Source organism: Syngnathoides biaculeatus, chromosome 12 (genome assembly GCF_019802595.1).
Source record: "Syngnathoides biaculeatus isolate LvHL_M chromosome 12, ASM1980259v1, whole genome shotgun sequence".
Classification (NCBI taxonomy): Eukaryota; Metazoa; Chordata; class Actinopteri; order Syngnathiformes; family Syngnathidae; genus Syngnathoides; species Syngnathoides biaculeatus.
In genome coordinates this window covers 2,324,272-2,336,745 of record NC_084651.1, presented here as the reverse complement: position 1 = coordinate 2,336,745, position 12,474 = coordinate 2,324,272, and the positions used below count along the sequence as shown (strand labels likewise).

Here is a 12,474-nt window from a genome sequence, read left to right as displayed (position 1 = left end):
TGCATTGGAACCCAAATGGAGCCTCGAGAATCCACAACACTTTCGACAACTGCTGGTTAAATCCACAGTTAGAACCACTTGAATCGTCAGAGTTCTCAATTCTGCCTCCAGTCCAGTACATGGAGTCCAATCTTGAACCGGTCTCGTGTCGAAAGACAGCCGGTGACCCCAGGAGAACCGACAAGGCTCCATTGGTTTATGGACCGCACTAGACACCCCAAAGCGCCTTCTCGAACTCGCTGTCATTCGATTCACGCAATTGTTGGTTTTGGTTCGACACCAGTTTTTGACTCACTTAGATCACTCAGTTGGTGGCATTACCGATGTTTGTGGGGAGATTCAATCAATCAATGAGGTATTTGATCAAAAACCAAGTGTGAGGTCTTCACAAAATATTTGTCCCGAGTCCAGTTTGTTCCCTGATCCAAAGACTCCCTCACTGGGAAGGATCCCCAACATACACACGCACTCACGCACACTCCCTATCAGTAAACAAGTCTCTTTCCCACGTCTGAAGCTCTCCATGTTTGTTTTCAGTCTTGTGCAACTCAAAGAAGAGCATTTGACAAATTGTTTATTATGATTATGATTATGATTATAAATGTAAATCCCCACACAACATATCCACCCCAGCAACTAACGACTTAACAATTTTCCACCAGTGCGTCCAGATTTTTGGCTTTTTCATTTTTTGCTCCCCCGGGACGACCGCTTGTACGCACATCGAGCCCCGGAGCTGGAACAGGACTCGCATTTGTGTACGGTGACCCTTGAACCTTTATAATTCCTTCCAGTTCTTGCACACACAAACACCGTCTTCCGTGTCAGAATCAGTCATCCGTCCGTCCGTTTTCCGTAGCACTTAGCGCTCAAGCGCTAAAACGAGGCAGCCGCAGGGAGAAAAAAAAAAATAGACAGCAAATGGAGCCGGACGGCGAGTTTTCTCGACTGGAACGTGTTCGTCGACAGGTGTTCGTGGTTTGAAGGCGGGAGAGGGCACTTTGTTGCAAGTTGCTGTTGCCCCGGGGAAATCAAAACAATGACAATTAAAAAGGCGCGTTTAGGGCAAAAGGGCCGGTGCTGCGGCACCGCTCGGGCTCTCTCTACGCACGTGCCTGCGTATCAGAATATACACGTATTTTGTAATTGGGCGATTTCATACGCGAGGAAATAGCTCAAAAACCAAAAAGCAGCTTTGCCCCCGGAACACGCAAATCTTCTATCGCATGTAATACGTGCGTGTGTGCAGGGGGAAGACGTGGCCGGCGCCTTGTTACATCACAAATATCCACAGAAAGTCATTGTCCCCTTTGTCTCTTTTGTCCGTGTGCAGGAACTCACAAGAAATCCGATGTTTGGCCCAAACGCAGGCCCGCAATTGTCTCCCCGGCGATTGTCGCTCTCCGGGAAGCTCGGGCGGACAAAGCGGCTTACGCAAGCGTTACTTAATCATCCTCCAGTTTTGACCCTTGAAAATTTCGAGACGATTTTCCACCTCGGATGAATAGAAAGCGGCTAAATATGGCACGAGGAAAACGCTTCCCGTTCGCACGGCAGAGGTAAAGCAAAGTTATTTCCTACGCGGGGACTTGCCAAACATTGTTGCTGGATTTCATAACTCGGCAAATCGTGACGCATTTACGAGATGCCTCGCCGACGCTCACAATTGAAGTTGGCACCGGGGAGGAAGCGTCACCTCGAAAAAAGTCCCGGAAAGAAAGGTTCTATGTCCCAAAATTCCGGACCGCATCGGTTCAGCCTGTAGTCCGCCTTTCGCCCAAAGTCGGCTGGGGATGGGCTCTCGTGACCCGGACCAGGATGAGCGCTGTGGAAAATGTGCCCGAGTGTTCGCTCCAAATTTTCCATACGTGTGATACGCTCGTGTATAAGTGCAAACGTTCAGTTGTCTGGCAACCGCGCCAGGGTGCGCTCCATTTGTCCAAAATGCTCCGGGATCTTTCCATCCCGGTTCATCCTTCAATAATCGTTTTCGCGGTCCAACTAGTTTGTTGTTGGCCCAGTTTCGATGGCGGGCGTCCACGGGCTAGCGCTTCCTGTGCGGACCCCCGACGGGCCGGCCGCGATGACGCGGAGGTCCCCCCCCCCGACCCCCCGGCGGCGTTTTTGAGCGGACGACAAAGACAAACAGCGAGCCGGAGAGTTCCGGATCGGCTTTCTCGTGAGAACGTCTTGATCTTTCACATCTTTACAAGCGACGTGAAACGTTCCACTCAATATGAAATCCGAGTTTTGTCGGAACAATTGCAATGCAAAGCAAGATTGCGTAAATACATCATCAGTGATGTGAATCCAAAATAATGAAGAAATATTGATTGGTCCCACATTCCTATGACTATTTAGTCTGGTCAGGTTCAGCTTCTGTTAATGGAGGAGGAAACACTGTTGCATCAATTTGTCAATAATAGGATAAATATCCATTCCTCACAAGTGATGTACAGTATTATAGACATTATCATTACTCATTGCGTTTTTTTCCAATTCTTAAGACTTAAACACATCATTACGACAACTTTTCTCTTGTTGCTTTGGCTGCGTTGTCTATTTGGAGAAATAATAATCAATATTTAGCTGGGATTGGCCCCAGTGCTCTCGTGACCTTTGTGAGGATAAGCGGCTTGGAACATGGATGTTTTAATATACAAAGCAATTTTTCATCTGTTTCCATTTGACCGTTTTTCTGCTTTTATCAGTCACAGAACTGTTGCGACTTAAGTTTCGGTCCTGTTCCCGGTTCACAAGACCCGTTTGGTCTCAGTTCTGTCCAGCGTAGGGTCGATTCCCGCTCAGTGGCGGCGGCGGCGCGCGCTCGGCGACCGGTCGAGGGCGTAGCCCGCCTTTTGCCGGGGGTCAGCCGGGTGAAGGTCCAGCACTCGCGCGACTCTTGTGAGGATGAGCGGTTTTGAGAATGGACGATGGCCTGAGGGAAACGCTCTCTCGAAACGGGTTTTAAAAGTCAAATGAAAGGCAGGTTGCATCGCCGATCCTTTGCGATTGTGCGGAACATGTTGACCTTCCTTTCATATTTATTTGGTATTTTTCATTTTTGTTTGTCTGTTGCTTCTGTGACCAAGTCGTTTTGGGTTAGGACATCTGTAAAAGAGATTAATCTCATTGAGGCTTTCTAGTTAAATAGTTTCAAATAAAATACAAAAAAAAAAAAAAAAAAAGTTAGTATTAGTAGCAGTAATCGTGCCGTCATTACTACCGATTTTTTTCCACTTTTTATTTTTTATGACGAAAGGTGACTTGACGTTCACTGTGAGGTTATGTCTCCCTCTAGTGTCCACACGTGTCGTTGCAGGAATGCTTTTGTGAGGAAGATGATGATGGTTTTTGTCTTAGCAGGTGAAAAGTGCATTTCTGGGGAAAATTTAAAAAAAAAAATTTAAAAATCTCCCTAGCACGTGACCTATCCCTCCACCCCACACTTAAATTCTGCCAGGCAACATCTGACATCTCAAAAGTTTATTTATTTGTCCAATTTAGCAGTTTGAGGCAAAAATCAAAATTATGCCTAGCAGTATTTTTGTTTTTGCAATTTGTAGGCCTAAAGCTTGAGTTTCGAGCGACAAGTGAAGTCAAACGTGTCCAACTTTTTTTTTTCTCTTCATAACCGATCTTTTAGCATAATGACAAATTCTTCTTTGAAACATGTCCTTAGTTATAGTTTCAGTTATGTCGCATGTGACATGTAACATCACGTTAACTCTTAATTAATATAGTGAAGAAGACAGTAAAATAAAAAGGATCAGATTGACATTTTAAAACTAATTTTTAACATTTCAGATTGACTTTGAAATTTCCTTCAGCTCGTCACGTCACACCAAAGTCATGTGACTTCTTCACGTGCACACACAAAAAAATAACTTTTGACAAAATGCTGAGTGGGCGTGCAATAGACAAACTTTCTTGTAAGTTTTATTGCCTTTTAAAACGTGACCTTTTGTGTGTGGTCAATATTTAGCTGCGCTCAGTCAAACATTACATGCTGTAAAAAAAAAAAAAAAATGACGGCAGGGGAAAATAAATCATTTGTCTTCAAGATGACATTTTGCTGCCTATCTTGGACAAAAAAAAAAAAAAAATTCCTCCTTTGAGCAAGCATTTCAGACACTTGAACGAGAAAAGGATTCGGTTGCGTTTTCACTGGCCGAGGCAGCGCTTCATCGGCAAGCCTCAATTCGAGTGTGTGCATGTGACACATGCAAGGAAAGGAAATGCTGTTTGAGGGGCAAAACAAAAGCATGTTTCAATATAATCCTGTAATATTCATTAAAAAATGGGAAAAAAAAGTAAATCTCATATTTGAATTAGTTTTCACAATGTAAAATTTGAATCCATTTTTTCAAAATATTTAACTACGTCAATAGTGCTCCTTAAAAATACAGCAGCTTTTTTTTTTTTTTTTAAATCTCCTGCATTTTTTGTCACACACACAAATCAAATGCAACGCAAATCTTGTAATATTACAATTTAAAGTTTTAAAATCCCTTCTTTCATCTCGTAATGCAACAACTTTTTGCCCTAAAAAAAAATTAACTTGCTATATCACAACTCGGGCTGCACGGTGAAGCGACTGGTTAGAATGTTGGCCTCACAGTTCTGAGGTCCCGGGTTCGATCCCGGCCCCGCCTGTGCGGAGTTTGCGTGTTCTCCCCGTGCCTGCGTGGGTTTTACTCCGGGTGGGCACTCCGCTTCCCTCCCACATCCCAAAAACGTGCAACATTAATTGGACACTCGAAATTGCCCATAGGTGTGATCGTGAGTGCGGCTGTTTGTCTCGTTGTGCCCTGCGATTGGCTGGCGACCAGTCCAGGGTGTACCCCGCCTCCTGTCTGTTGACAGCTGGGATAGGCACCAGCGCTCCCTGCAACCCTTGTGAGGATAAGCGGCTAAGAGAAGGGATGGATGGATGGATGGCTCATCTCTCTTCTCTGTGAGAGCTGTGCAGTCCGGGAGGAAGGTCTTCTTTCTGTCCCTCTATTAATTCTCAAAGGTGTTCCTCAGGGTTCAATACTTGGTCCAACACGTTTAAATATCAAATCTCGTAACATTACAAAGTTAAAAAGAAAAAACTTAAAATGTCAGAATCACTTTTTTTTTTTTTTAAATAAAAAAGAAACAAATTCAAACATGTAACATTACAATTTGGAAAAAAAAAGTGAAAACTAAACCTGCCATCATATTGCGATTTTTATTGCCTTTAGTGCAGAATGATTCATTTTTAGTGCGCGTCCGTCACGTGTGGGCCAGCGAGTGAGCTGATTGTGTTGTTAACGATGAACGATACGACGTCCAAAGGTGGCGTCGGCGATAAAGGACGTCTTTGTCTTGGCAACAAAGACTCCCATCTCGTCGCGTCTCGGCGGCCAGGATGACGTTTGACGCTATCCTGGAGGAGGTGGGCTCCCTGGGCCCCTTCCAGGTGGTCCTCGGGGTCCTGATGCTGAGCCCGCGCATCGTGCTCCCGTGTAATTTCCTGCTCAACAATTTCATCGCCGCCGTGCCGCCTCACCGCTGCGACGTCAGCCGACGGAACCCGTCCTGGAACTCGAGCCGGGACCTGGAGGGGGTCGCCGCCGGCGCCGCCGCCGCCGTCCCCCTGGGCGACGACGGCGAGCCGCTGACGTGCCGGATGTTCGCCGAGCCGAGCTGGCGATTGGCGGGAAACGGCTCGGGGGCCACGCCCACCACCGAATGCCGACACGGATGGGTTTACGACAACTCCACCTTCTCCTCGACCATCGTCACCGAGGTACACGTCCCACTTCTGCAACATTAGAGTTTTGTTTTTCATAAATCAAATCAAGCAGTTTAAATGTGTGTTTAGACCGCATACCACCAACATATCTGCAGATTTTCTTCATACATACATATATATATATATATCTTTTATTGTTGTTGCAGTGGGATCTGGTGTGCGACTGGAAGCATCTCCCCCAGACCACCAACACTATTTTCTTTGTGGGACTCATGCTGGGCTCTCTCTTATTTGGAGTCCTGTCGGATAAGTACGAACATTGACCCGACCAATCCGCCGCTGTCCCGACTTGCAACTCAGATTTGTTAACTCAAATCCATTTTCCCCATGGAAATGAATTGAAATGCCATTAATCGGTTCCGCCCCGCTGCCCCCCTCCAAAACATCACCTTTTAAGGAACGGTGATGACGTGAGAGGAGGAACTTCATTTACAGTAGTCAGGCCGGAGCCCTGTCTAATAGAAAAGCTGTGCTTTGGCGTTTGGGATCTTGGTTCCAAAGAACTATGTTGAAGTGAGAGTAGGGGATTCCTTTAGTCAAATCATAACCCTGTTTGATGGGAAACTAGTGCTCTGATGGCACCTCATAACATCCTGGTGCAAGGAACTATGTTGAGGTGAAAGGAAGAGCTTCCTTTAGTCAGGCCATAGCCCTGTCTAACCTAAAAGAAGAGTTTGGGTGTCATCTGCTGCCATCTAAAAGTTGACAAACGATTCACTAAGCGACATACCCCACAGTAGCATTTCCTGAGATTTCTCTGAATTCCTGCTGTCGTTTGTGCGCAGTTACGGGAGGAAACCGAGTCTTTTGGCCTCCTACGTCCTGTCCATCGTGTTCGGCCTGGCGAGCGCGTTCGCCGACTCGTACGTGCTGTTCACCGCGCTGAGGTTCTTCTGCGGGGCGGGACTGGCGGGCATCAGCCTCATCTCCTTCACCCTCTGTGAGGCAACGCGCCCGCTAGCTTGTCCAGCACAACGACCCAACCGAAAGCTCGCTACCTTGCCCCTTTTTTTCCCTGAAAAAATATACTTCAATCTCACAAACTTAGATTTTAGTAATAATAATGTAATAACGAAACCATACAACACCATCTTCTTTCAGCAAAAACGCAACAAAGATCAAGAAATTTTTACATAAAAATGCAGTGTATAATGATTTTTGGTCTAACAAAGGCAAGTTTGCCGTCACAATGCAGGCGCCGAGTGGGTGGCCACGACTCACCGGGCGTCCATGTGCGTGATCTGCAGCCTGGCGTGGTCGCTAGGCAACATGCTGCTGGCCGCCTTGGCCTACCTGGTCAACGCCTGGCGACCTCTCATCGTGACGGTCACGGCGCCGCTGGCCTTGGCCGTCCTCACCTGGTGGTGAGTTCCCCAGCCGGTCGCGAGGCGGCGTCCGGCGCGAGCCCTTCCACGTGCTTTCTCGTTCTCGACGTCGTCGTTCCCCAGGTGGGTCCCCGAATCGGCTCGGTGGCTCTTGGCCAATGGAAAAGCGGAAGAGGCGCACTTGTACCTGGACAAATGCGCCCGTGCCAACAATAGACCCAAGTTCTTGTCCGCAGTCAAATTGGAGGTACGCGTCTGAAAATCAAAATCCCGCCTCCCAGAAAAATACAACTTTAATCACAATATGACTTTTGTTCTTTAAAATGTACAACTTTGTTTGATGGTGTGATTTTTCTCTGGAAAAAAATACAGCTTTAATCTAATATTTCACTTTTTTCTGTCCATCCATCCATCCATCCATCCATTATCTACCGCTTTTCCGGGTCGGGTCGCAGGGGGAAGTAGCTTCAGGCGGGATAGCCAGACTTCCCTCTTCCGAAGGGATCCCGAGGCGTTCCCAAGCTAGTCGAGAGACGTAGTCTCTCCAGGGTGTCCTGGTTCGTCCTCTGGGTCTCTTTCCGGTGGGACATGCCCGGAACACCTCACAAGGGATCCAGATTCCCCAGCCACCTCATCTGGCTCCTCTCAATGCGGAGGAGCGGCGGCTCGAGACTGAGCCATTCCCGGATGACTGAGTTTCTCACTCGTTCTCTAAGGGAGAGCCCCTTGTATCCGGGATCTTGTCCATAGCTGAGGGGAGGAACGCAGATCGACTGGTGAATTGAGAGCTTCGCCTTTCAACTTAGCTCCCTCTTTACCACAACGGACCGATACAAAGTCCGCAGCACTGCAGACGCTGCACCGATCGGTCTGTCAATCTCGCGCTCTGTTGTTCCCTCACTCGTGAACAAGACCCCAAAGTACTTGAACTCCTCCATTTGGGGAAGGACCTCATCCCAGACCTGGAGAGGGCACACCAACCTTTTTTTCTGACTTCCCACTGCACTTTTTTCTGTGTATTATGTCATTTAAAGTCAGAGATACTGTATCCCAAATGCACTTAAGCCACCGCGAGTCGACTCGGTCTCTTGCTGTGAGACGTAAAATCAGCCACGACAACAGCCAATTCCCTTTCCTAGCAAGCGTTCCAGTATTAAGTCATAATTGTTGATGTGTTTTGTTTAATTTGACATGAATGTTTTGTGTCGTAGAACTCACGAATCAACAATGATGTCTCCAAACAGGCTTTGTCCAGATTGGAAATGTCAGACAAGAACAAAAAGTTCAGCCTCCTTCATCTTTTCAAGACGCCAAAACTTAGACAGATCTCGCTGGTCACCGGAATCGCGTGGTGGGTGGAGATTCCCTTCAAATATGTGTCATATTTCTTATCACAAATTGGGATTTTTGGCCCAATTTTCATCTAGCAAATTAAATTACATCCTCCTTGATATCCATCTTGACGGGTCGCTAACCAAACTTCAGGTACGGCACGGCGGTGACATACTACGGCATCAGCTTGAACCTGGACGGCTTCGGCCTCAACGTGTACCTGACGCAGTTCGTGTACGCCGCCATCGAGGTTCCCGCCAAGCTGCTGATTTACGTGCTGGTCGATAGAATCGGTCGGCGGGCGTGTCTCGCCGGCACCATGGTGCTGACGGGAACTTGCATCGGCATCAACATCTTGGTGCCCAGAGGTAAAAGAGTCTCCGGATAGTGATCAAAGATTACCTTAATAACATCCGAATTGGTTTCATTGGAAGTACCGTAATTCCCGGCCTCAAGAGTGCACCTGGTTATAAGCCTCGCTACACAGTTTAGCGTTAGCACGGGGCTAGTATTAGGACGGGGCTAGCGTTAGCACGGCGCTAGCGTTAGCACACCTGGTTATAATCCCCGGTACGCAAAAAAATTTAACGCTAGCGCCGCGCTAACGCTAGCGCCACATCACTACAGAAAGCGCAGGGTTGTAAGCAAGGCCTGAGGCTTGTAGGCCGGAAATTACGGCACATACATGAAATATGATGTAAATAGGGTACGTTAGAGGTGTGTAGACAATTTAATCGGATATATTACTTGAAGGGTGCCCAGGCACTCCAGAAACAAGATGACTTCGAAACAAATATTCATCAAAGTCTCATTTTATGAACTTTCATTTGAAATGTTGGATCAAAATAAGCGGCTGAAGAATCCATTCTCCATTTCATTCTTTTCCGTCTCCCGGGACTGTTTGTGCCTTGTGGGTTCTCCGGGGAACGTTTGAACAGGGGTGAATTTCTATAATAATAATAATAATAATGATATTGCATTTTTGTGTGTGTACATAGCTTTGTGGCTTGTGCGTTCCGCGGTGGCCATCTTGGGCAAGGGGCTTTCTGAGGCCTCCTTCACGACAATCTACCTGTACACCATCGAGCTGTTCCCCACCGTGCTCAGGTGAGTCGCTCTCCGACTGGCTTATTTCCACCCAATCGGCGCACAAGAAAAGCAAACGCTTTCAAATAAATTTACAGCTTACATTCTGATCATTTGCTGCCCCCTGTTGGCGAGGAGTATGTATCATTACTACGTTGCATGTGTAGGAAACTTAATTATGATGGAAACATCATACAATAAAGGTGTACCAAACATAAATCTGGTACATTATAGGTGTCTCCAAGCATAAATGCCGACTAAACTCAGTACCGTAATTCCCAGCCCACAGCGTACACCTGGTTATAAGCCTCACCCAGTACATTTGTAAAGGAAATACCATTTGGTACATACATAAGCCGAACGTATGTAAAAGCCGCAAGTGCTCACATTGAAACACAAGATATTTACAAAGAGGGTACACAGAAAGAGTTGAACGCTAGCGCGGCGCTAACACACGCATGGTGCTAACGCTAGCGCGGCGCTAATGCTAACACTAACGTTAGCGCGGTGCTAAGGCTATCGCCAGCGCAGCGCTAAAACCCTAACACGGCGCTGAAAAAAACCTTACCGGTAGAAATCACCGAGGCACGCCAGAGACACGCTAGCACATTGCTAACGCTAGTGCAGCACTACTCTGGCCAGTAAAAGTCACTTCCTTGGAACATATATTCCGGTCTCACTCCTTACCTTTTTCGCTCGAGCGCCCCCTTGTGGCCGTTAGTAAAAATTCACAAATTGGGTTGAAAGCGTGTGAAAAACGTGGGCCGGAAATTACGGTACATCAATTGTGTAATGACGAGTGATGTCAACGTATTAAAAATTACCGGAGTATAGACGTAAACGTGGTATATTAGTCATACGATATATACTGTAAATGGGCATTATCGGTGTAAAGAACGTAAACACAGTATACATTACAGGTTCATCTATTAGATATGATGTAAATATTGTAGAGTAGGTGTAGCTAACGATTAATACAGCATAAATATGCTGTGTAAGTGCTATAAAAACTACTTATGTAATGTAAATATGGCACGTTGAAGGTGGGGGATTTTGTAAATATGCTCGATTATAAACAAATTCTACGTGAAACACGACAAATGATCCCTGAATTATGACATGCGCTATGTTGGAGCGCTACAGAACCATCCGTATGCAAATACTGTATGCTATAAAGATGATTTCCGATGTACAATATCGAAATACGCGACATCGTTGGGTGTAAAGACAATAAATGGGGTCCGCCGGAGGTTGACGCAAAAACCTCGCGCGTCTTCCGTTGTTGTGTTCAGGCAGAAGGGTTTGGGCTTCGCCAACGTGATGAGTCGCATCGGCGTGTCCGTGGCTCCTCTAGTTCTGCTCCTGGAGGACTCGTGGACGCTCCTCCCCCAGGTGGTCTTGTGCGCCGGGGCCACGTCCTGCGGCCTGGCGGCGCTGGCGCTGCCCGAGACCCTGGACCGCAGGCTGCCCGAGACCATCGGGGACGTGGAGGAGCCCCCCGGACGGTGGGTCACGTCGCCCCTGGTCGGCGCCGCCTCGTTAGCACGTTGCTGATTCTTCGCGTTTCCCGTTCTGATTTAGTTCCGAAGGCCAAGAAGAAGTTCCTCTGGAGACCAACGATGCCAAATGATGGAGTTTTGGAGGGTTGGGTGCAGCCTCGGGGGGCTAAAACCGCAACCCCAACCCCCCCCCAAAAAAAAAAAACTCCAGTCTTGGATGAACCTAAAATGCACGCCGACATTTACAGCCAAACTTAATTTGACTCTTCTTCAAATTTTGTTAGCTTACACTTTTACGGTTTATAAAATGCTAAAACTGAGAGAGAAATAAAACTGCTCAGTTAGCAAGATGATGCGTCCGTTTGGAGTTTTTGCTGAAAAGTTCCATTTCCTCTCCCTTCCTGAGGGATCGTTGATCAGTTGCTACAAGTGGCCCTGCGGCTACGCCGATCTACGTTGTTTTGAAGTCGTACGGTTCAGCACACGTTTAGCACGTCGGCCTCAGCGTCAAAGGTTGCGGGTCGGAATCCGGACTCGGACCACGTTGGCCGCCTGTAAGTATGCGTTTATTGCGGGCGTTCAAATTTTGAACGGCAGTAAAAGTAGCGGCAGGCTGTCGGCGGCCTCGTGAAAACTTGGCTGGCGCTGAAGTGAGACACGAATGGAAAATTCAAAAAATTCACGAGTTGAGCGCAAACCTGAAAACCATCTTTTCATTTCATCATTATCGAGGCTGCAACGGAGACGGTTTGGATCTTTCCAACGCGTACGCGAGGCCCGCAAAATCCTTCCGCTGGCTGTCAAAGTCAAAACCAAAGTGGAAGTGAGTCCCTCCCACCTGGCCGGAGGTGCGCGAGGTGGCGGACGCGGCTGTTGTCGCCGCCTTCATGCCGGCCGTAAAGGGGCTATTCGTGTCCGCAGCTGTCGCCGTAAACGTTGCGACCGCGCGCCTGACGTCCGACGCTCGTCCGGAAGAAGCTTCAGAACGGGACGTCCGGGCGCGCGAGACGACCCTGACCCCCGGCCCCCGGACCCCCAAAAATCTCCGAGCGCTTCCTCGCCGTTCGAGTCCTAGAAGCTCGAGGTTCAAAGTTTCTCTTTGGTTCCTTCGGGATGAATTTGTCTTGGAGCGAAGGGGCGACCGCAAAAATGAACAGGCGAGCGTTCGTGGAACATCATCATCGCAAAACGCCATCAACACATCGCAGGCCCGCGAGAGCGCAACACGGATCCTCCGTCATCCCGGCGTATTCCATACAAAATACCGTTTTGTTTTTTTTTCCCCGATCACGTGAGCTGATCGACTTTGGCATCTATTTTAGGGAAGTTTCTGTCGGGGTGTAAACGTAAACGCACACCGTTGGATCGTCTTGGTGCTACAAACTAAATGGCAGCACAATGCGTAACTATGATGTTAAAAACATGCACAACGTAACGAGCGGCCGCCATC

The 12,474-nt window shown here is 47.7% G+C and overlaps 1 protein-coding gene across 2 annotated transcripts; it reads left to right on the top strand.

Annotated features, from left to right (window-relative positions):
- The first annotated feature begins 1,394 nt into the window (after window positions 1-1,394).
- Window positions 1,395-11,258, top strand: LOC133510154 (solute carrier family 22 member 7-like). Of its 2 annotated transcripts, XM_061837886.1 has the most exons (11): window positions 1,395-1,559; window positions 5,323-5,776; window positions 5,929-6,032; window positions 6,568-6,722; window positions 6,978-7,146; window positions 7,231-7,354; window positions 8,352-8,458; window positions 8,593-8,807; window positions 9,438-9,546; window positions 10,818-11,030; window positions 11,107-11,258. In XM_061837886.1, the coding sequence occupies exons 2-11, from the start codon at window positions 5,396-5,398 to the stop codon at window positions 11,153-11,155; spliced, it is 1,626 nt and encodes a 541-aa protein (XP_061693870.1). In that variant the 5' UTR covers window positions 1,395-1,559; window positions 5,323-5,395; the 3' UTR covers window positions 11,156-11,258. The 2 variants fall into 2 exon arrangements, with proteins under 2 accessions (XP_061693870.1, XP_061693871.1); XM_061837887.1 differs by lacking the exons at window positions 1,395-1,559; window positions 11,107-11,258 and having other exon boundaries at window positions 4,517-5,776; window positions 10,822-10,987.
- Window positions 11,259-12,474: the final 1,216 nt, after the last annotated feature.

What these genes read in the sequence shown, in the direction of transcription:
- LOC133510154 (XM_061837886.1), top strand. Translation starts at nt 5,396, where the DNA reads ATGACGTTTGACGCTATCCTGGAGGAGGTGGGCTCCCTGGGCCCCTTC. An exon ending in CCTCGACCATCGTCACCGAG is followed by an intron (nt 5,777 to 5,928) that starts GTACACGTCCCA and finishes TTGTTGTTGCAG; the next exon opens with TGGGATCTGGTGTGCGACTG. An exon ending in GTGGAGGAGCCCCCCGGACG is followed by an intron (nt 11,031 to 11,106) that starts GTGGGTCACGTC and finishes GTTCTGATTTAG; the next exon opens with TTCCGAAGGCCAAGAAGAAG.